We start from the raw sequence: 24259 nt of genomic DNA on the forward strand, positions 1-24259 counted from the left end.
AACAGTAGTCATTTGACCTCACCACGATCATTGGGATATGTTAGTCATTGTGACTACGAAGCATTCTGATAATTACATAAATTTACTCTTTTTTGAACTCAAGAAGATTTTAAATATCATGGCTCTTAAGATATGGATTTTCCACTTTATTCTTATATTCTTTATTTCTTTAATAAACATCCCTCCCCACAGGGTAAATCTCATTTCATGGCTAGTATATATTGTTGAAATGCAAAGATCTTTAAGGTGAAATTGTGTAAGGAGAAACACTAATGTGTGAAAGCATGGCATAGGATTGTATGATATTAAAGAACCAACAATGACAGGTTTTTTCATATCAGAGGTACAGATAAGGTGGCATTTGTAGACTCTCAATTGGGGACAAAGAAATCAGCCAATGAGATGACACCAACTTCTGACTAAAAATTATAAAAGCAGATGCTACCACTTATACTCATGTGCTTTTGCCCTCTTGGATCAAGTACTTTCTTGTCTAGTGTGTGGCTGGGTTGATCAGCATTTGTCAAGGTGGGAAGAGAGAATTACGGTCAAATATTCACCGCACTTTCTCACTAGGTTCTTGCCTCCTGCACTGCCACCTGTGAACTTGTTTTCTGAGATGCTGGCTGCATCGTTTTCCATCGCTGTGGTGGCTTACGCTATTGCAGTGTCTGTAGGAAAAGTATACGCCATCAAGTATGATTACACCATCGATGGGAACCAGGTATGGTCACCCTTTTGCTGAACTGGTTATATGTATAATTGATTTCAGAGAGGAAGGGAGAGGGAGAGAGAGATAGAAATGTCATTGATGAGAGAGAATCATTGATCAGCTGCTTCCTGCATGCCCCCTACTGGAGATGGAGCCTGCAACCCCAGGCATGTGACCTGAATGAGAACTTTGACCTACTGGTTCATAGGTTGATGTTCAACCACTGAACCGCACTGGCCAGGCCTGAATTGGTTTTCTAGGGCTGAACATAAGAAAAATAAATAAATGGGAAAGATTTTGTTGTCTGCTAAAGAAGAGATTGGTTTCTTCTACCAGTCTTATATTGAGTTGGATTCCCTCTTGTGTGTGCTAATTTGAAATGACTTTAAAAATATGCACACTGCATCACTTTAGTTTTAAGAAATTAGTTGAAGTAATCAGAATTCTAAAAGAGTTCATTCTGTCAGGTCCTAAATATCATTCAAAGTTAACATATTAGGTCAGAATAAGAATTTGTCATGTAGTCCCACATCTCCTGGTAATATTTTTTTATTGGTGGCAAAACAGTGCAACAAACACTTTTAATAATAGCTGTGGCCACTTTAAATTGAGATGGTTCACTGTTAATTAATGTACACAGGACAATTTTTGTAGGCATCTGATACATTGCCAGGTGAGCTCACAAATCCTCAGTTATGATATGTTCCTGAAAACACAGCATAGCAATTACAGCAGTTAAAAGATTAGTAATCAAGTAGAATAATAGCTCTCCTAGCCATAATATGCTTCATAGCAAATATTCATCCACAGAAATAACACTTTATGTGAGAGCAGAAAAATGTTTTTTGTGAGAGTTATAGCAGATATGCCACTCACCAGGCAGTGAAATAAGCATTTTAGCAAAACATCAGTTACTGTTTCTCATCAGCCTTAAAAATGATGAGAGCAGTGAGGCCTTTTAGGCTCTAAGGACCCCAAACTCCTGATGTTGTTCCGGTCCCTAAGCACCTTCCATGGCAAAAATTAAATTGGGACTGTCAGGCAGGATGGGTTTGCAAATTTGCTTTCTTAATCTTCTTCCTTAAATGGCTTTAGGGCTTGAAAAGATTATATCTGCAGCATCACTGTCATCTGTTCTTTCCCTTAGGAATTCATTGCCTTTGGGATTAGCAACATCTTCTCCGGGTTCTTCTCGTGTTTCGTGGCTACCACCGCCCTGTCCCGCACAGCTGTCCAGGAGAGCACGGGAGGAAAGACACAGGTAGGGAAGAACAGCGTGGAAATATCCATCCACCGCAAAGAATGCGTTGGAACCGCGGCTCAGAACGGCTTGCACAAGAACTGAGCAGGACAATTAGCCTTTGAGAGGAGAGAGGCAGTGCTTCCTGTTCTGATTACGCCGCTGGGCTGCCTTGTTTCACCCCCTCACCAAAAACCTTTTAAACAACAACATTTGTGGTTTTCTGAGCAGCCATTCCCCAATCTCTTCGTGTCAGTGCTCAGCTGGCAGACAGTTACACTTACCCGCTTTTCAATAACAATTGACAAAGGACCAGTAAGGAGGAATGCTGATTCTTATCGATGTGCTATCTGGAGAAAGAGAAGGTCTAGTAAAAGCACATTCATGGCTTAGGGAGTTATTATATTTGCAGAAAAATTAGAAGTGTTTGTTTACCTTTCCTCCACAAGGATCAGGAACTTCCTCCAGAGGCCTTTGGTCCCACGGAATGACAGGTTGACAGCCAAGAATATTTTTGCTGAAACTTTCTGACATTTCTTCCTGAGTAAGATGTTCTTCCCTGAAGTTCTGAATGTGGATTTAATCTTGCCTTTTATATGTGTTCTTAAGTTGTTGCCTTCACAAGGTGACCCCAAAACCTGCATCCCAGTTCATCTCTGGCCAGCCCCTCCTTTAATTGTCCAGAAAACTGAGGAGCCATTCTCAAAGGCCATCCCTTCCCGCCAAACATGGAGTCAGAGATGCCAAATCCAGTGGTTGGGGGCCAGGGGCAGGCTCAGGAATTGTGCTTCTGTTATGCCTGGAAGGTTTTCTCCTCCCAGCACAGAAAGAGCTCTTATTTAAGAGCAAAGAGTACATTGAGACTGTAAAGGAGAACAACAAGTCCAAAGTGAATGGTACACACACATACACATGTACACGCACACACCCACATAGTCTCCACAGAGGGTTTTATTAAGGCGGAGACACCCCAAATAAGCTTAAGAGAGAATAACTGATAAAACGAATGACTCCACCAGTGGCTTGCCCAGGGAGAGCGTCAATTGTCCCCAAGGTGCCCCTGATGCCCCTTACCCATTTATAATGGGTCGTTGTGACAGGGTTGGAAGAATGGGCCTCTTCCAATTTCTTGGCTCTTGTTGAGCAATTTTAATTTTTATAATTTTCTTGATAAAATTGAGTTGACTTTTTTTTGCAAACATTTCTAGCTCTGAGGAAGCAAGTAAAACAAGACAGCTCCTACCTGGGGTGTAGCCAGGGGGCTGAAGGGGAAGGGGTCAGAGGTGATTTCCAAAGCCACACCCATGTTCAGTGGGGAGCTGTCAGCAGCAAGAGCCTCTGCTGCTTTCATTCGAGACGGGGCGTTGACAAGCTCTCCAGTCACATGGCTGTAAGCAGGTATAGGCAGATGCCCAACTGCTGATGCCCACTGTCCTGCTGTTACCTCCTGGTTCAGATGAGATACAGGCCGGCTGCCCAGGAAGAATGCCCGTGTAAAATGACTCCTTGGCAGAGGGTTTGGGGATAATGGTGTTTTGGTAAGCTAATACCCCCCTGCCACACATGGGTGTGTATTACATTTAGAAGAAAAGGATGCCAGCATTTCAGTATTGAAGAATGAAACAAGCATTGAAATGTCTTGATATTTAATTACTGAAATGTAAGCTAAGTTCTGGGGTTAAAAGTCTAAGTGCCTGGACTGAAATCCAGGGACTCATGACCAAATACACCAGCAAGTCTTCCTTTGTGTGGCTTCTCATGTTTTCTTTTACATTCGAGCCTCAGTTTCAGCATCTATACAATGGGCACAATTATTATATCTACCACATAGGGATGCTGTGAGGATTAAATGGGGAAATGGTTGAAGAGTCCTGGCACATATGTACTTGTAAATGCTCATGGTTCCAGTCATTAACTCCTCAAGATAAGAACAGCGTCTTAGTACTTATGATACATATTATTATCCTGTCACAGAAGAAGCACCCAGCATATATTTGCTGAATGAATGAACAGAAGAATGAGTGTTAGGGGACATTAACTGTTTCCGTACATCTACAGATTGCAGAAGAGTTCAACATTGCAACCTGTTCTTCCTGTCACCCCCCTGTGATTCCTATTGATTCACACAAAAAAAGGAATCTAATTACAAACTGTTCTCTAGCTCTGACTACCTTCTCACTTAACAGAATAATTCATTTTCTAATAATTGAATCTGCTCATAGATACAAAATCTACAGCATTTCCCACAAAACAACCTCAATTAAATTAAGTACAAGTAATGGGCCCCCTCACAGATTTTAATGTAGTAATCAAATTAGTTTTGATCCCCATAATTAGAGCCTTATTATTACATATTGTTGGTGAGTAGGTGGCCACCCACCTGGCATTAGTTGGGCAGCTGGCTGTAGTCCTTGTCCCCCAACCTCCATATCTCTCACCAATTCACAGAGCCCTATATCCACAATGAGATGCAAGTTGCTCATGATAAGACAATAAATATTGGTTAAGTAATTGCATGGAAAAAGGGAAGGAAGAATGGGAGGAATGGAGGATATTAGCTTCTCTGCTTAGATAGGAGATAGGAAAGTTCACCAAGGTACTGGGAATCTGGAGGTGTGATTAGTACATCGTATACATAATATTGCCTCAGGCTGACCTAGCTATATTCTGAATATGAATGATCAATTTGCTAGGTGATATGAATAAATATGACTGTGAAATTTCCTTAAGTTTAGTATCTGTCTCCTTTAACTCAAACATCTTACACTAGGCAGTACTTGTGCCCAACACAACCTTTCCTGTTGCTTCCTCTCCGATTTGCTTTGCTTTCTGGTTTCCTGTCTCCTTTTCTCCTTTGTTTCAGAGGTTCTAGTCTTCACCTTGGCCATGCCCCAGCTGAACAGAGAATTCAGTGGTCATCTGATCAAACCAGAGAATAGGTCCCACCCCCTCATCCTCTCTCCTAACTATTTATGGATCTTAGGAGAGCTATTTTTGCCAGCAAAGGTAAAGTTTCTGAAGCTTTCTTTACCCCTGCTATTGCCCGTCATCATTCTGGCTACTGGGATGCAAAGTTCTGAGCCTACATCTGCAGAACTGTTAGAGAAAGCAGGAGACATGGTCCCACCTCTCAGTAGACTCCTGTGGCATTAAAAAATAAATAAATTAAAACATATATATAACTTATTTCAAAGAGGAAGGGAGAGGGAGAGGGAGAGAGAGAGAAACATCAATGATGAGAGAAAATCATATGCTTTGACTGGCAATCGAACCATGACCTCCTGGTTCATAGGTTGATGCTCAACCACTGAGCCACACCGGCTGGGCTCGTGTTGCATTTTGAGTTTGCAATAAGACAGGCAAATTTATCTTGTCTGAATCTTTGGTGGCAAAGATGTGCTACAGGTACGATGTTAACAGACTTTTTATTATGGCTGCTGATTCAATAATGCAGAAGAATCAGTAAATTCCCTGAGAATTTACTTCCCCAAAACATCACCATAATCTATTGCTGGGAAGGAGAATGGTCCCTGTTTCCTGAGAGGGCAAATAATTAGAAGTTTGGCCTCCTGAATTGATCCTAAAACTAGAGGTCTAATATATCCAGATGAAATCCAGGTCAAACTGGCTTTATTTAGCAGACTCAGTCTCCACAGTTTCTTTCATTTCCCTGCCATAGCTGCTATAATATATATGATTTCCATTTTTCTTCAGTCTTGTAGAGTTTTAGCAAGTAATTCTTATTTCTCTCAATAGCATGAGCAGAAGGGGGAGGTCAGGAGCATCAAGTGCACGTGGGAATGGGCTCTGTGATGCACACAGCCAGCATGCTGGGAGCCATGAGGGAGAAGGGAGAACGCTGCTGATGGGAGATGCGTGTCTTTCAGATTGCTGGCATCATCTCGGCTGGGGTTGTGATGATCGCCATCCTTGCCTTGGGGAAGCTGCTGGAACCCTTGCAGAAGGTATAACCCTGCTTCTCAGTACACTGATTGCATAATTTCTCTGCTCTGCCACCAGATAAATCACAGGAGATTTATAAATCATCACATGGAAAACTATTCCCCTGAGTAACACAGCCTTCTCTGTCTCTCTTGGCAGTCGGTCTTGGCAGCTGTTGTAATTGCCAACCTGAAAGGGATGTTTATGCAAGTGTGTGATGTTCCTCGTCTATGGAGGCAGAACAAGATTGATGCTGTAAGTCACCCACTTTTCTCTGAAATAAGATTTGGTTCTTTAAAAAAAAAAAAGATTTGGTTCTCATTTGCTTCCTGCCATATCATTATGTCCCCTTATCTCCTAAGTCTTACTTGCATTTTGGGAGCCCGAGGGCAGTAGTTAAAACTGGGTAGATAGCCAAGGCTTTGAAGTCTTCCACCTGAACTGTGTTTTCTAAGGTCCTGTATCTCTGGGAAGATCCATTTCCAGCAAGAATCCCATTCATATACAGTTTGCCTTCTAAAGCCCAAAACCAACCAACCAAACAAACAACAAACCCTCTAATTTAGAAGGACAAACAAAACAAAGCATGAAGCAAAGCAAAAACAAAGAAAAAATACAAAAAATAATTCTGATGATAATTATTAACAAGGAAAGTTCTTGTTAATAATAATAATTTGTTGATAATAATTCTGACCAAAGTAACCTTCACAACTGTTCTGAGGGATGAGGAAAAAATCAGAAATAAAATTCTTTAGAGTTATGCTCTAATTTAAACCAGAACAGATGAAAGGAATGAGAAAACCCTCTATATATCAATATGGAAAGATCTCCAAAGCAAATTGTTAAGTGAAAAAAATGACCAGTGCAGAATAGAAAAGTATATATAACACATTAAAAGATGGGAAAAACAAAACATGCTTTATAGTCATATTTACTTGTACTTTCAAAAAGACATGCTGGTGAAAAGTGTGCATGTGTGTTGTACACACCCAGACACTCAGAGAGAGAAATAAAAGAGAATACAAACAGGGAGGGAGGATGGACATGGGTAGGGAGGGAGGATGGACATGGGTGGAGAGGGGAGATGTGTGCAAATAAGATTTTTTACTACACACTCTTTATATTAATGTCATTTTGAACATGTTAATATATTACCTATTCTAAAATGAAATTTAAAAATTTAAATAGGAGAGTTGGTCTATATGCCAGTTTCCATTTCTACTTCCATTTAAATATGAAATGAAATCAGAATATAAAAAAAAAAGCTGTATAGTTGACCCTTGAACAATGTGGGGGTTGGGACACTGACTCCCTACACAGTCAAAATTCCACATGTAACTTTAATATATATATACATGCATATTTTATTGATTTCAGAGAGGAAGGGAGAGGGAGAGAGAGATAGAAACATCAATAATGAGAGAGAACCATTGATTGGCTGTCCCCCACACGCCCCCACTGGGGATCGAGCCCACAACCCAGGCATGTGCCCTGACCAGGAAGTGAACCATGACCTCCTCTTCATAGGTTGATGCTCAACCACTGAGCCATGCCAGCCGGGCTCCACATATAACTTTTGACCCCCTCCCTTCCCCACCCAGCCGAAAAACTTAACTACTAATAGCTTACTGCTGACCAGCATTACCAATAACATAGTTGATTAACACAAAGTTTGTATGCTATATGTATTATATATGTACTCTGACAATAAAGTAAGCTAGAGAAAAGAAAATGTTATGAATAAGAGCATAAGAAAAATACATTTATAGGTCTTACTGAAAAAACACACACAAAAAAGCAACAACACATGTACAGTGGACCCACAGTTCAAACCTGTGTTGTTTAAGGGTCAACTATAATTTATTCATGGACAATTGATCTCATTATTTTTTTAAATTTCTTTATTGGTTAAGGTATTACTGATCTCATTATTTTTACATGTAATCCCTCACCTGACGGTACATGATAAATTAATATAGTCCTTTTTATTTCTATTTTTTCTAGGTTATCTGGGTGTTTACATGCATAGTGTCCATCATTCTGGGGCTGGACCTCGGTTTACTAGCTGGCCTTGTATTTGGATTACTGACGGTGGTCCTGAGAATTCAGTTGTGAGTAATATACGACCCAGGTTACCTATATAAAGAACAACCCACCCTGAGATTTCTTATACCATTTTGATAAATATAGTAAAACGACTCCCTTTTATAATAGTTACTATATAGTGTGTGCAAGCACATAGTGAGTGCTCTACACATATTATTATATTTAATCTTCAAAAAAGTCCTGTGCCTAGGTGATATTATTTTCATCCTACAGGTAAGAAAGTTGAAGCTCAGCAAGGTTAAGAACGTTCCTTAAGATCTCATAGATAGTAAGGGGCAGAACCAGGACTTGAACCCAGGCGGATCTCACCCCATAATCCATGCACTCAGTCACAAGCTCTAACGCTGGTGCTCTCCTCTTAGTCATGGTAAGGCCAAAAGGTAATCAATTCAGCAAAAGACTGAGGTTGCTTTGCAGTTTCTTTTTAAAACGAGATGAAGTCTGTGAGGCACTGGGCCCAGGCTCAGGACAGGATAGCTGCTACATGTACTTTAATTAGTTTCTTTCGAAGCTAGTAACCCAGAGTTATGTAACCCAGGACAGGAGACTTTAAAACAGTTCATTGCAGCCAAAATGTATTCAAATCTGTACCCAATAAGCCACACAATTATATGAAGAAAACATAATCATCTTCAGAGTGAAAGCGGCAGAGACACAGTTTAATGGGAAATCACATGGGAGGCCACCTCAAGGGGCATGATTATTGTTGGTTTTGTTTTGACTCTTGAGAGGCATTTGGTGTGAGCGCTCCTGGGTCTATGAAATTGTCTGAAGAGAGCGGGGAAACAGCTTCTCTCCCTCCTCCGACGTTATCTTTCTAGACTTCTGGCCCCTTCTCTGCCTGTGCTTGGGTGGCGAAGGAATAAAAATCCTGGAAAACCATCATCACAGACGTTTTCAGTTTAGCCTAAGCCCACTTTCCTGTTCCACCAACCAGTTCTCTCCCTTCCTCCTCCACTGGCACGTTGGAACCTACAAAAGGCTATTTACTGCCTTGGTGCCCTTACATGGTGCCCAAGGGCCCCCAAGAGTTCAAAGCTCCCAAAGTGCCCTGCCTGCTTCTGCGTAGTAACTCAGGAGCTGTCCTTACCACAGGCTGCCTCTCCTCTGTACGCCTCAGCGTTTACTTCTGGGTGGCTGTGGGTGGGAGAGAGGGTTTTGTGGAGAGAGGCTGTATCATTTATGAGCTTGAAGTTAAAACTCAGCACAGCGCAGTTAGCCGAGGAGAAATGGGTGGCACAGTTTAGCTGCTGAGTAGGTTTGTCTAGGCTTTTAGCCAACAGAATGCAGTATCCTCCACAGTATTTAATTTCCAGTAATTATAAGGCTGGTCCAGAGAGCACATTGCTGAAAGTACCCCAGGCAGACACTCTTTCTTCAGGAATTATCTATTTAGCATATGTCCCCAGTCGCACTGGAAGATTCATGGAATCGATTTGATTGCAGCAGGAACAGGAAATGGGAAGGGCTGGTTTCTGGTCCTCCCGGGTTCCTGTTTGTATAAAAGGAGGCTAATTTGATCACTGCAGACTCTCCATACTTCATCAGAAAATTGCGATGACTGGCAAGTAAGTTCCAGGCCCTGGCACTGTTCCAGGCGCTGAAGACCAATGGGTTAAAGATTGGGGCTGGGCTGCTCCTGCCTTCGGGGCCTTTTCGAACTTCTATGAGTCTCAGTTTACTCACTAATAAAAATGAGGATAAACTGCTGACCTTTCAGCGTTCTGGTGGGACTTAAATAAGATAAAACAGGTGTGAAAGCTCTTTGCTTAGCCTTTAAAATATTAGTGTGATGCTCATTATTCCCCTCAGCCTCAGAAAAGCATCAGGGTTCCCCCTCCTCCTCCAATGGCGCTCAAACACCAGCTGTTCACTTCAGCGTTATCTACGGGAACATGTCATCTGTCCCAAAGCATCAGAATGATGGGCTCTTTTTTTAAAAAAATACATTTTACTGATTTTTCACAGAGAGGAAGGGAGAGGGATAGACAGCTAGAAACATCCATGAGAGAGAAACATCGATCAGTTGCCTCCTGCACACCCCCCACTGGGGATGTGCCCGTAACCAAGGTACATGCCCTTGACTGGAATCGAACCTGGGACCCTTCACTCCACAGGCCAACGCTCTATCCAACTGAGCCAAACCAGTTAGGGCTGAATGATGGGCTCTTTAGTAGCTGTTAATTCTCCTAATTTTTTATAACAAAATATGCCCATTCCCCCCCCCCCACACACACACACCCCAAAAAAATCCTGACCTTAATTTTTCTTTTAGTCCCTCCTGGAACGGTCTTGGAAGCATCCCTAACACAGACATCTACAAGAGTACCAAGGACTACAAAAACGTGAGTGCCTTTGTGAGACATTTGCTGGACTTGGTTTGGGAGCCTGGATTTTCAGGGATTGCTATTTCTCTCCTAGTATGTTAGGGCCAAGGTAGACACAGGTGGGGGGCTTCTGTCAGGAAATTCCAGAAGTCCACTGGGTGTCATGAAAACTTCTTACTCATTGTGCCCTCTGACATCCATGGTTTACATGAATTTCATCCATGCTAGCTGAAGGTCATTTTAATGTCAAACCATTATAAGAAGAATTTTTAAATATAGGTAATTCAGTTGTTTCCAGACATTGAATCAAATTCTATTTCTCTAGATAAATGGGGTCAAAAGGTACACATTTCTAGATATATAACAAATAAGTCATGGGGCTATAATGTGCAGCATGCTGACCATAGTTAATAATACTGTATTACATATTTGAAAGTTGCTAAGAGAATAGGTCTTAACAATTCTCATCACAAGGAAAATGTTATAATTATGTATGGTGACAGATGCTAACTAGACTTATAGTAATGACCATTAGCAATATATACAAATATCAAATTATGTTGTAAACCTAAAACTAATATAATGTTATATGTGAATTATACCTCAATAAAAAGTAAATATGGACAGAGCCTTGGAGACCTCTAGAACAAAATAAAACATGTTGACATATGTATAATGACAGTCCCAAAAGAGGAGGAAAGAGAAAAAAAGCAGATATAATATTTGAATAAATATCAAAATTTCCCCCAAATTGATGAAAAACATCACATTCAAATCCAAAATGCCCACTGAATGCAATTGCTGTACACACAAAGGTCCAGACCTAGGCACATACACTAATACCGCTGAAAGGCAAGGCATTAACAAAAATGTAAAGCAGTAAGAGGAAGAAAAATTCTATTTCTCTGCTATGTAATCCGTATCTTCTACAAAATTGTCTAAAATTCTTGAAACATTTATTTCATTCATTTCTAATAAGAGATTTTCATGTTCTCTGTCACCAAGAACCTATTTGACATTGTGCTCTATCCTTGGAATCGGAAGAAATAATATAAAATACAGGAAATAAAAAACAAAGAAAATAGTTTGCGGCAGCAATCTCTTCTCTGCTATGTAATCGCCATCTTCTTTTCTCCTGTCTAAAATTCTTGAAACATTTATTTCATTCATTTCTAATAAGAGATTTTCATGTTCTCTGTCACCAAGAACCTATTTGACATTGTGCTCTATCCTTGGAATCGGAAGAAATAATATAAAATACAGGAAATAAAAAACAAAGAAAATAAACATCTTACTGATGGGCTTATGATTCCTGCATATAAGATTGCTTAGTGACCAGAAGGGAAAACAAAGATGAAAAAGCACAGAAAGAAAATGAAGAAAACACTAATTTAGCAAAAAAATGGTTTTTTTAATTAAAAAATATGAACCCTAGGAAGTTGTAGTCTAATTTAAAAAAATATGTTTTTATTAATTTCAGAGAGAGAGAAAGGGAGGGAGAAACATCGATGTGAGAAACATCCACAGGCCGCCTCCTGCACACACCAGACTGGGGATCACACCCATAACCTGGGCACGTGCCCTGACCGGGAATTGAGCCTGTGACCTTTCGGTGCACGGGAGGATGCCCAACCAACTGAGCCACACCTGGCTGTAGTCTAGTTTTACCTTAACATTAAAAAAAAAAAAAAGTTGGACACTGAATCTGGAACTCCAGTAGCTGCTACTCAATTTATTTTCACAATCTTCCTCAGTTATATTGAGCCAGGCGCCATTAAGAGCTAAAAATGCTTCTAGAGAATCTCTTGGCTTTGGGTTCTGAGTTCTGAATTCTAGGCCCCAGCTTCTAGAGACCTTGCCCGAGTCTCTCAGCCTCTGAGGGCTTCTGTTTTCTTCTTTGATGCAGTTGGACTATAATTGTTATGATTCCTAAAGACTATACAAGCCTGTAATTCTGTGGGTTTTACTTTTCATCTGGCCACTCTGTGTCAGGGTAAGAACAAGCAAATAACAGCATAACCCCGGCTGGGTGGTTCAGTTGGTTGGAGTGTCGTCCTGTACACCAAAAGGTTGCGGGTTCAATTCCCAGTCAAGGCACATAGGTAGATTTCAGGCTTGATCCCTGGTTGGGGTGCTTATGGGAGGCAACAATTGATGTTACTCTTTCACATCGATGTTTCTCTCTTTCTCCTCACCTTCCTTTCTCTCTTAAAAAACAAAAAAATCAGTGAACATATCCTCAGGTGAGGATTATTTAAAAAAAAAAAAAAGACATCATAAGCCTCAGCTTGTGCAGATCCCCTTGATTTTGCTACTTTTATTTTTTATTTTAAAAGAATTTGGGGGTAAAAAAGGGGAGCAGTGGCATGAACTTGAGGCAACTCATGTCATTGTTCTGAGCTTGTTTTTTTTCATCCAGAAATCAGAGGGTTGAATAATTGCTTTCTAAGGCCCTTTCTAGTATGACCTTCTGTGGGGCTATGGAGGTTCAGGAGTTTGGGTAACCTGTTGCCTCCCAAGTGTGATGAGGCCCCTACTTAAGGATAATTGAGTGATGCTACCCAGCCCCTTCCAGCAATTATAACTCAGCTTCTAGCTAAATAGCCAGAATTTAATTGAATATTTGAGGCCTGAAATTATTTAATCTCAGATAATTTTTTTTATTTTTTTTTTTAATGCTAGGTTGAAGAACCGGAAGGAATGAAGATTCTTAGGTTTTCTAGTCCTATTTTTTATGGCAACGTCGATGGTTTTAAAAAATGTATCAAGTCTACAGTAAGTATTTTATCCCTAGAAATTTGGTTGCTAAGTTCCTTTAAGACAGTGGTTCTCAACCTTCCTAATGCCGCGACCCTTTAATACAGTTCCTCGTGTTGTGGTGACCCCCAACCATAAAATTATTTTCGTTGCTACTTCATAACTGTAATTTTGCTACTGTTATGAATCATAATGTAAATATCTGATATGCAGGATGTATTTTCATTGTTACAAATTGAACATAACTAAAGCATAGTGATTAATCTCACAAAAACAGTATGTAATTATATATGTGTTTTCCGATGGTCTTAGGCGACCCCTGTGAAAGGGTTGTTCGACCCCCAAAGGGGTCGAGACCCACAGGTTGAGAACCGCTGCTTTAAGACTTCATTCATTCTACAGGTATTTATTGGGCTCAAACTAGGCAGAAGGCCCTATACCCTCTCCCCTTTGGGTATGACATTAAGAATTATAACATCCTTGCCTTCGAATAACTAAAGCTCTATTGGGGATAGGAAAAACAAACAACGATAACATATATCTTAAAATCCAGGTAGCAGGAACTCTGCTGGACAAAAACACCAGAGTTGTCTCCAGGCAGAATTGGAGTAACTTCCAAATGAGTAATATAGACGGTACATACTAAGAGTTCATAGAAGGGAGTGGTCCCTGTTAGTTGGAACTTATCAGGCTTTGTGTGGGCAGGAGGGAGATTATATCAGGTGTTTGGGAACTCTGAGAACTGAGAGGAAAAGGTGGGAACATTGTGGGGAGGGCTGCCCAGTTGGAGTAAAGGGTTAGAAAGTATAGAATATGGAAGCAGGAAATTCTGGTCTTGAATTCCATGCTATGCTTCAAAGTTAGGTTTTATCTCTAGATCAGTGTTTTACTACGTGAGTTCTGGGGTGAACTGCTGGTTCAGAGGAACATACATAGATTTTGCAATAATAAAAGGGCTCTTTAATGTCAAGGAAATTTGTAAAACACAGATTTAAAGCTAAAGAAGTTATTTTTTGCTGTTTTGTTTCCTATTGTCTTGGAGTCTTTAATATGCTACTGAGTCTCTCGGTGGGTGGCATAGATGGCCTAGTAGTGGAAACCATGGAAACCTCAAGAATTTCTATTTGGCAGAATGTCTCAAGCCATAATACCACTCGAGAAATAACCTTTCCAGATAACAATTGCCATTAATGAGCATGAGGAACCAGATGTTTTAAGTAACCTGACTTTTATTTTCAAAGGTTGGATTTGATGCCATGAGAGTGTATAACAAGAGGCTGAAAGCACTGAGGAAAATACAGAAACTCATCAAAAAAGGGCAATTAAGAGCAACTAAGGTGAGACAACATCGTTCTTTCCCCCTCTTAAATTCTTATATTTCTCAGTGAAAATGAAAGCAACTAGATTGTCTAAAGTTAAATCTACCCCCTTTGGTACCCAGATGTGTACATACATATGTCAGACAACAGCTGAGTTGTTCCTGTAGGCAAGAGGGCATGGGGGGAAATAAAATTAAATAAGCAAGAGAAAACATAAGGTATGACTTCTTTTTCCATTGTAAAATTAAACCTTATTTTTACTGAGAGGAACAAAATAATTCCATTCAATGCCATAAAGTGATAATAGAAGGCAATACGCTCATTAACTTTTAGAGCTCTTCCTTTCTGTTGTCCTGCCAGTGTATCTCCTGGCCACTTCCACAGTCTTCCAGAATCAAGTTTCCGGGCTCTTCTGCTTTTCCACTTTTCTTCCTAGAGAACATCAACATGTAGACTGAGGTGAACCTCATTTCTTAAGAGTTCATTCCCTCCATGTTTTGCTTACCAAGGAACAACGTGTAGGATTTTTAATTGATTTGGAATAATTGGTTGAAAACTATCCCAAATCATTGGCAATGAAGTTGTATTTTCTTTGTTTAGAATGGCATTATAAGTGGCGCTGGTTCATCAAATAATGCTTTTGAGCCTGATGAAGATATGGACGACCCAGAAGAACTTGATATCCCAACCAAGGAAATAGAGATTCAAGTGGATTGGAATTCTGAGATTCCAGTGAAAGTGAATGTTCCCAAGGTGCCAATCCACAGCCTCGTGCTTGATTGTGGAGCTGTATCTTTCTTGGATGTTGTTGGAGTGAGGTCATTGCGAGTGGTAAGGCTACGTGTTTTGAATTATAGATTAGGAGCTTTTGGCAATAGTAAAACCATATGGGTTGCCCATTCTTACAAAAAGGACGATTGATTGTATAGGCTCTGTACTCTTTCTAGAGGAATGCTTTTGTAGTCGTGTAATATTTTAAAGCACAGGCTATGGGGCCAGACCACCTGGGGTTGAATCCTGGCTCTACCGCTTGCTGCAATGGGACTACAGGCAAGTTGCTTAATCTGTCTGTATCTCAGTTATGAGGATAATGACAGCGCCTATTACACATGGCTTTTATGAAAATTAAATAAGCATATATATGGTTATTTATGGTTTAGAACAGTATCTGGCATATAGCCACCCCTCGGCAAATATTAACATTTATTGTGTTTTCTGAGAATAAATAGGAAAAGGGATATGAAAAAGAAGGAAGTTTAATGTTAAGTATTATGTTTTCATTTGTTATGTGAGCAGCAGTAGAATGGGGAATGCGGGGTACATGGTAGGACTGGAGAAGCGAGGCATTATTAAAAGGTTAGAGCAGGAAGCAGTTCAGGCATCTAGGAAGTCAAAGGGCTGAGGAACATGTAGGACAGGAACATTCATGATATCAGACACCACTTATGCAAGGTCGGGTTCATTCTTTCAACAAAGATATGTGAAGTGCCTAATATGTGCCAAGCACTCAGACAGGCACGAGAGACAAATGATGAAGTAGTCATAGTCCCTATCCTCACAGGACTAAGCAGTCTAGCCGGGAAGGCAAACATTAAGTAACCTTTTAAATAACAACTGTACTAAGTGTTCCAAGGCAGACAAACTGGGGTCTCAACTTGCTCAGGAGTGTCAAGTTCAAGTAAAGTTTCAGGTAGGTATCCGACAAGTCAGGCAGAAAAGTAAGCAGGTTAAAGACACCAATAATCAGATGTAATAATATGAAACTGACCCTCAACTGAGGTTTATCTTTGCTGGGGCTTCTTGGCTACTTCTTCAAGGCCAGGAAATTATTCAAGGGTCGCAGGTACTAGGCAGGAAGGTAGAAAACTGATTATACTTGACACACACAAAAAAGTGAAAAAATGCTGACAGCTTCTCTTCCAGTTCTCTTAGCAGACCTGATCATTAGCTCATTTAAGAGCATACTCTTGTTCTTCATTGTGCATTTTACTCTAGGCACTGGCTCAAGTGCATTGTAGAAATTGTGTTGGCCAAAGGGTTTAAGGAATTACTTTGGGGAAGAGTCTTTATTTAATGCCAGAATATTTTACACACCTAACAAATAATTGCTTTCAAATGCTATAAAGACAATTGTGAAAAATCCAAACTGTATACTTGCATAGAGGTCTTGTTCTTCTCCCCAGAAATTTCATGTTCCATTTTACTATTGCCCATAGGTCTTGCATCTTAATTTTTTAAATTAAGCTTTGCATTTTGAGATCATTGCAGATTCCCATAAAGTTGTAAGAAATTATACAGAGAGATCCTTTGTACCCCTTACCCAGTTTCTCCCAGTGCTAACATCTTGCAAAACTATTGTCTAAAATCACAATCAGGATACTAAGACTGACACTGTCAAAATACAGAGCCCTTGGTTTTTAGGTACGTTTTTACATTCAGACTCTGGTGGCCGCATTTCTACACCCGTATATCACGTAAAGTTGTAAGAAATTATACAGAGAGATCCTTTGTACCCCTTACCCAGTTTCTCCCAGTGCTAACATCTTGCAAAACTATTGTCTAAAATCACAATCAGGATACTAAGACTGACACTGTCAAAATACAGAGCCCTTGGTTTTTAGGTACGTTTTTACATTCAGACTCTGGTGGCCGCATTTCTACACCCGTATATCTTCCACTCAAAGATATAAACTCATGCTCATGTCTCCTGTCTGCAGGGGCTGTATTAGGAAGCTCCTGAACTCCCTTCTTTTCTTCCTTCCACAAATATTTATTAAGCACATCCGCTGTCAAGTGCTGTGCTGTTGAGCACTGGATGTGGCTACCTCTCGAGACAGGTCTTGTCATCCCCAATCATATCATCACTGTAGGTTGAAAACCTCTGTGGTTTCCCAATAATGAGCTTTCCCCAAAGTCTTGTTTAACCATGAAAGTATTGAAGTTTCTCCTGAGCAAGTGATTGAGTGCTACTGAATTATGGGCAGGTAAAGTTACTCAAATTCTCCTTTTTAAAATTTTAGGTTGTCAAGGAATTCCAAAGAATTGATGTAAATGTGTACTTTGCATCGCTTCAAGGTAAATGCATATACAGTGCATATCTATCTATAAGACGTTCTCCTATCTTGGATACATCATGACCAAAGGCCTTAAAAAATGATTTTTTATTGTGATAAAAAATGTATAACAACATTTGCTATTTTAGTCACATTCAAGTGGCATTTAATTCAGTACATTTACAATGTTGTGCAACCATCGCAACTATCTATTTCCAAAACTTCTCATCGCCATGAACCAAAACTCTACCCATTAAGCACTCACACTGAGGGCCTTTTTCAACCGAGGGAGATATTACTTCCAATTCGTGCCTTAAAGCTATAATGCAAGGAGACCGATGTCCTCACAGCAGTGCCAGATCACCATGGAAACTTTGTCCTAGGAAGAGCAGAGCTGGAGATGACTTAGGTCCCTTAAAACTAGAGGACCCTCCAGGGTATGAGTCTGTCTGTGAATGTAAGAAAGTATGTGTGTAGGAAGATACTGATGCTTAGGCTGAGTTCTCTAGAAACAGAGACTGAGGTAAGGATTCTTGCACAAGTGATTTACTGAGATAGTACACCCTGGAAAAATTCATGAAGGAATGAGAGGAGCGGGATAGGGCAGGAGAAGAAGCTGGACAAAGATATGGTTGCACAACTCTACCTTACATGAAAGGACCTGGAGAGTATTATGCTACATGAAATAAGCCAGTCAAAAAAAGACAAGTGTCACATGATCTTGCTCAAATGTGTAATCTAATGAACAAAATAAACTGGTGAACAAATAGATCCAGAGACATAGAAGCATAGATTAGACGACCTGACTCCAACCACACACCATCATCCTGCAGAGTGATTAGCTCTACCTCCTCTTCATCTCTAGCACCTTCTTAGCCCTGACATAAAGAAAGAACTCAACCTCACCCCTGTCAGAATAGCTATCATCAACAAATCATGTAATACTTCAACAATAAAGATTAAAAAAAAATTTTTTAAGTCTTCCTTAGCTTAATTTCACAAGGAGCACACAGCAGGAAAAACACCTGAGGACTATTCTTCCTCGAGTCCAGGGAGCTGGCCTATTAACCCCCACCTCCATGTCAGTCTGTCAGTGGCTGCAGGCCATGCAAGGATGGAGGTGTAACCTCCCAGGCCTTTTCAGGTGAGAGGGTTCCCATTGGCCCAGGAAAGGTCTCCAGAGAAGGCCACAGCTATGAACCATTAGCAGCCAGAATCACAGCAGCTGGAGGATGGGGACACTGGCAAAGGGGACCTGGTGAGGAACCAAGGCCATCTACTACATACAACCAGTTGTGGTATAGCCATGCCATGTGCTACTGGAAAAGAAACTTGGTGTAGAGCAGGGTCAGATTTTGGAACTGAGAAGAAAGAATTAAAAGGAGGAGCTGTCAAAACTTAGTATTGGTTGATGTTATAAAATATCTTTTCCTAGAGATTAACTAAACATTCTTTCTTTCTTTTGAAGATCACGTAATAGAAAAGCTGGAGAAATGTGGTTTCTTTAATGATAACAGAAAGGATATATTCTTTTTGACTGTGCATGATGCTGTTCTCCACGTACAGAACCGAGTTAAATCTCAAGAAATTCAAGATTCCATTTTAGAAACGGTAAACATGTCACCTTTCGACATATGTATCTTTCCTGAACTATCATGATTTCTATAAATGGCAAAAATTCCACAAATTTAGCTTTGAGTCTCAGGCTAGTAGGATGTTAAGCCATCTGGTAAACTTCTCAGAGCCTCAATTTTCTCACCAGTAAAATGGGAGTAAAAACATTTACTTTGCTGGGCAGATATGAAGACTGAACATGATAGTTTATAGGAAAGTACCTGGGAGCCCCTCATACATATTAGTTCTATAATGTGCAGGTTTACTAATGAAGGTAGACTTTAGCTGGAGTGCCTTTTTAGAATATAGGCACTGAATCTCAGAGCTTCTGGAACTTGTATATACAAATGCAGTTTAAATTCTCAGCACTCTAGAAACTCTTGATGATAAATGTCTTTAAATAGGATCCAGTAGGTCATAAGTGATCTTTGAAAATGAAAAAAATTAAAAGCCATGAATTATCCCCATGAAATAGAATAAACCCCCATTTCCTGGGGACTCCTTATTTTGTCGTCCTCTTATCCAATACCTGGTGGGCATTCTGGTACAAGAACCTCTTCTCTCACAGATGAATTTGGGAAATGAAAACAATATCTATGAAAATAACAATCATAATTATTCCAGTGATACAGTCTACTATAGTTTAAATTGCTTCTCCCCTCCCCCCTAAAATTAAGGTAGATTCTTATTGTAAACTGGAAGTTAATGTCTGAAGTAAAAAAACTAATTTAGAAAATAATAGCATATTATTCTTTTAAGATATAGTTAGTGGAGAGATTGCTCTGCTTAATGCTGCTGGAGAAAATACTAGTCCTAAATACCAAGATCTGGACATTGAATACAAAAAAGTAAAAAAAGCAGCAAAACCACAAATCTAAAAAAAAAAAAAAAAAAAAAAAAAAAAAAAACAAAAAAAAAAAAAAAAAAAAAAAAAAAAAAAAGCTACATGCAAAATGCTTGTCTTTGAAAACTCATAAGCCTTTTTCTATCTAGCTTAGAATTTTCTAACCCACGGGTAAAAACAACAAAGCAGGATCATGTAAAGTATCTAAAAAAAAGTCCCTCATTAAAAGTAAAATAGAATTGCCCTGGCCAGGTGGCTCAGTTTGTTGGAGCATTGTCCTGTACACCAAAAGGCTGCAGTTTGATCCTGGGTTGGGGCTGTACCAGAGGCAACTGATTAATCTCTCTTTCTCTCTCTCTCTCTCTCTCTCTTATCATTAAAAGCATATCCTTGGGTGAGGATTAATTTTTAAAATTTCAAGTTCTTTCTCAACATGAAAAGTTATTTTGTTATTTGTTCTTACCCAAGATCTCAGATCCCACAAATGCCACAAAAGCCACTAACCAACAGTGCCCCACCAGTGTTAGACTCAAGATTGCTTGTAATCAGGGAGGCATTGTGAGTGGCTGGGATGGATTTTTTGACCCTGAACAAAGGTCAGACTGAGTTATAACTGGGTGCTTATGTACTTACTGGTTCACTGAAAAATGGGCTGAGCACTAGTGGTAGCTTCTCAGGTCAGGAACTTACACTTCTGTGTCCCCTCAGTATCTAGCACAAAGCCCTGGATATGGCAGATGGATAGTAAATGATGATAAGCCCTGCCTATGGCACTTTCCTTTTCTTCAGGAAGAATAATTTGTATTTCAGGCATATTGTGGATGCAGTGATATGACCCTCTCCCTATCCCTTCATATGACAAACACAAGGACTATCCAAAGAGAGTCCCAACTTGTAGTTACACCTATCCATTATGTCCGACCATCTGCACAGGGACTGAAGTCTCTAATTCATGTCCACACTAGCAGAGAGATTGGATTATTGATTTGTGAGTGAAAAGTAGCTAAAAGTGAAATGTCACTCTTATCTTGATAAACATCTGGAATTGCTTTGGGAATATCCTTTATGCACAAGACAAAGTCCAAACTCTTATTGGTTTCCTCTGTTATTGATTACTGCTAAGACGCAGAACTTTCCTGAACAGCCAACTTCATCCATAGACATGGGCTTCCACCTCTAATGAAATTAATTACCCATCCAATTTAACTTGGGACTGTTTATTGTCGTCAGTCATGAGCCCATTCAGTGCGTGCTCAATGCTGTGCTAAGTGCTCTTAGTTTAGCCCTTGAAATAAAGACGCGATTGACTGCTGGATCATTCAGGCAGGCACGGCGACTCCTAAGAGGCATGCACTTCAGAGGCTGGGGAAGAGAGTGGAAATGGAGGCTAACCATGGAGAACTATACCAGTTCACACTTGAATGTGAAAACATGGTACAGGGAAAATTAGAAGTGAGAAATACAAAAGGGCAAGAGAGCTGAAAAAGATTTTGAAGGATGTAGATTATTATAAATGAGAAGCACCGGCAGCGCTTCAGGTCATTTTCAGTGGAGTATCAGGGGGGATGATGCTATTATTTTTCTCATAAACATTTTCTGTTCTCTTTGTCAAGATCTCCCTCATCCAGGACCATAAAGATCCTCTTGAATTAATGGAAGCAGAGCTGATTGAAGAAGAACTTAACGTCGAGGATGAGGTATGAGCATTATTTCCTTTCAAAGAAAATAATTTGGATTAAATCTTGAATAGAGTAATACATATAGTGACTATGTCTGATACAAACTAGAGAAAACATTTTTTAAACCAAGACCCAAAGGCGGGGAGAAAAGACCCAAAGGATGGCTTATGAGAAAGGGGAAAATGGAAAACAAGAATTTTCCCTTGAAGACATTAAGAACTTGGGGACCTTCTGCCCCCAGACATATAGGATCAGCAACTGGAAGCTGCCGACACACCGGTCCTGATTTTATGCCTAAGCATCCGAATACTTTTTCTTCCCGAGATTTCAGGAGTAGAGGAAAGGTGATTAGAGTGCATTTCTAACCCAGGAGTTTCATAAGCTTCAGAGATAGTATGTGAGGAACAGGGACCTCATGATAATGACTTAGAAAAGACTGAGTCTATGTATTTCTGTTGCCCTTGGGGACATCAGTCAATTCCTAGGAAATCTGACTGCAACTTGTTATCTGAGTGAACATTGTGGCTCCACCCCTGGGCCTAACAAAAGAAGATCAGAGAAATTGAAAGTTGAAACATGACTTAGAAATCAAGTAGTGCTCACACAGAAATCCCTCTACAGCACGTCTAAGGATGTTCTCTCAGCTTTTGGGTGAACGTTTCCAGACATTGGAAACTAGTAGCTTTTTAAAAATATATATATTTTTATTGACTTCAGAGAGGAAGGGAGATAGAAACATCAGTGATGAGAGAGAATCATTACTCGGCTGCCTCCTGCACGACCCACACTGGGGATCGATTGAGTCCGCAACCCAGGCATGTGCCCTGACCAGGAATTGAGCCATGACCTACTGGTTCACAGGTCAAAGCTCAACACTGACTGGGCAGCAACTAATAGCTTTCCAGGAAATTTGTTACATGATTGGAAATCTCCAAGAGTTCGTTGTGCTTACAAAACTAAATTTGGCTTTTCTCTAATAACTGGTGGCTGAGATCAGCCTTTTCTAGCGATACAAACCCTCCCATGAACAGCCCTTAAATATTTGAGAGTATCTTTGAGGTCTCCACCAGACTCTGCTCCAGGTGGGACTCCTCCAGTTCCCTTTACCATTCCTGATAGACACACATTTGGCATGGCTTCTCTGGCAAAGAAGGGGACACAACACCGTAGATAGGGTTAGGCTAATATGGAGATTACGCAACCATGACTTACCTTGGTCTCATCAAGATGTTTCTATTACTATGACTTAAAAATGTGTTTATTTTCATAATAGCTACATCAAAATCTTTGCTTTTGTTGAGCAGGGGTCAACTAAAGACTTGGGCATTTTCACATAAATTGTCATCCAGCTGGGTTCCCCATTTATATTTATGTAATTGGTTCTTGACCCCCTGGTGCAGGACTACACATTTCTGATAGATTATATCTTGTCTGTTCCGTTGAAGAACATCCTTTTGAATGCTGAATCTATAAGCTGAATCTATCATCCAGCATATTAATTACGCACCCCCACTGGTGTCATATGCAAATCTGATAAGCATGCCTTATTCCAGGTCCTGATAAAAATGTTGAGAAGCATAATATTCAAACCCCTATGGTAAAATCAGGCAGTGAGGAGGACAGGCTGAGAAGACTTGCGGAGGAAATACACTGCTAGGGTGAAAACTGGAGGTCCTACATCTTAGCCCATCAGCTTAGTGAGCCCAGGAACATCATCTCTGGGTAGTAGTTTATGACTATGGATAGAGGGCCAACTTAGTTGAGTACAAACTCATATATCAAAATTTGTACTTAAAAAAATTCCACATTATATAGAAGTATTTTTAAAAATTTATCTTTATTATTGAAAGTATTACAGATGTCTCCCTTTCTCCCATTGACCTCTTCTACCACCCTGCCCTTTTCCTCCCCCCGACTTTCCCCACACTATTATATGTGTCCATGGGTTATGCATATAATGCTTTGGTTAATCTCTTCCGGCCCCCCTCCTCACTTCCCTCTGAGATTCATCAGTATGTTCCATGCTTAGAAGTATTTTTGATTGCCATATAACAAGATCATTCAGGTAGAATTCCTGTAGAGAGTGAGGCAGTATGCAGAGTGGTTTTAAGGACATGGACTATAGAACCAGATGGATTTGAGTGCAAACCTTGATTCTGCTACTTACTGGCTATGTAGCCCAGGGCAAATTACTTACCTGTCTTCATGTAAAATAGGAAGAATAATTCCTCAAAGAGTTGTGGGAATTAAAGGATGTGTATTAAGTGCTCAATAATTAGTAATTATTGCTTTTAAATAAATCTAATTAAATGATGATGAGTTACAAAATTAAGTTTTTACCCTATTTTTATCATGACAATATATAACTAAGATGAGCAAATGCAAGCAACCAACACTAACATTTACATATTTGTAAAAAGACTGAAGGAGAATTCAGTCGTATTAACACTTTGTTTCCCCTTTGTTTCCACAGGCTATGCGTAGCCTTGCTTCCTGAAAGCGGGCTCAGGGGCCACGATGAGCAAGGACTGCAAGGCAGAGTTCAACCACCAATGTCATTCTATGCAAGTGTTTTCTGCATCGACTACTTCTTTGGACTTGAAACACTCATTCATTTTCCATTCGATTTTTAAAATATACATATTTTTATTGATTTCAGAGAAGAA

General features: G+C 40.0%; 1 protein-coding gene across 1 annotated transcript in view; it reads left to right on the forward strand.

Annotated features, from left to right (window-relative positions):
• Positions 1-24259, forward strand: part of SLC26A4 (solute carrier family 26 (anion exchanger), member 4) — a 41948-nt gene extending 17689 nt beyond the window's left edge. Inside the window, exons 9-21 of the mRNA XM_014531088.1 lie at positions 577-724; positions 1860-1973; positions 5840-5917; positions 6054-6149; positions 7899-8005; positions 10276-10345; positions 13010-13102; positions 14326-14421; positions 15004-15234; positions 17424-17478; positions 18925-19067; positions 21528-21611; positions 24067-24259. Coding sequence (XP_014386574.1) covers positions 577-724; positions 1860-1973; positions 5840-5917; positions 6054-6149; positions 7899-8005; positions 10276-10345; positions 13010-13102; positions 14326-14421; positions 15004-15234; positions 17424-17478; positions 18925-19067; positions 21528-21611; positions 24067-24090 — 1339 coding nt within the window. The 3' untranslated portion in view covers positions 24091-24259. The remainder of the gene's footprint in view (positions 1-576; positions 725-1859; positions 1974-5839; positions 5918-6053; positions 6150-7898; positions 8006-10275; positions 10346-13009; positions 13103-14325; positions 14422-15003; positions 15235-17423; positions 17479-18924; positions 19068-21527; positions 21612-24066) is intronic.

This window comes from Myotis brandtii, unplaced genomic scaffold (genome assembly GCF_000412655.1).
Source record: "Myotis brandtii unplaced genomic scaffold, ASM41265v1 scaffold1186, whole genome shotgun sequence".
Lineage (NCBI taxonomy): Eukaryota > Metazoa > Chordata > Mammalia > Chiroptera > Vespertilionidae > Myotis > Myotis brandtii.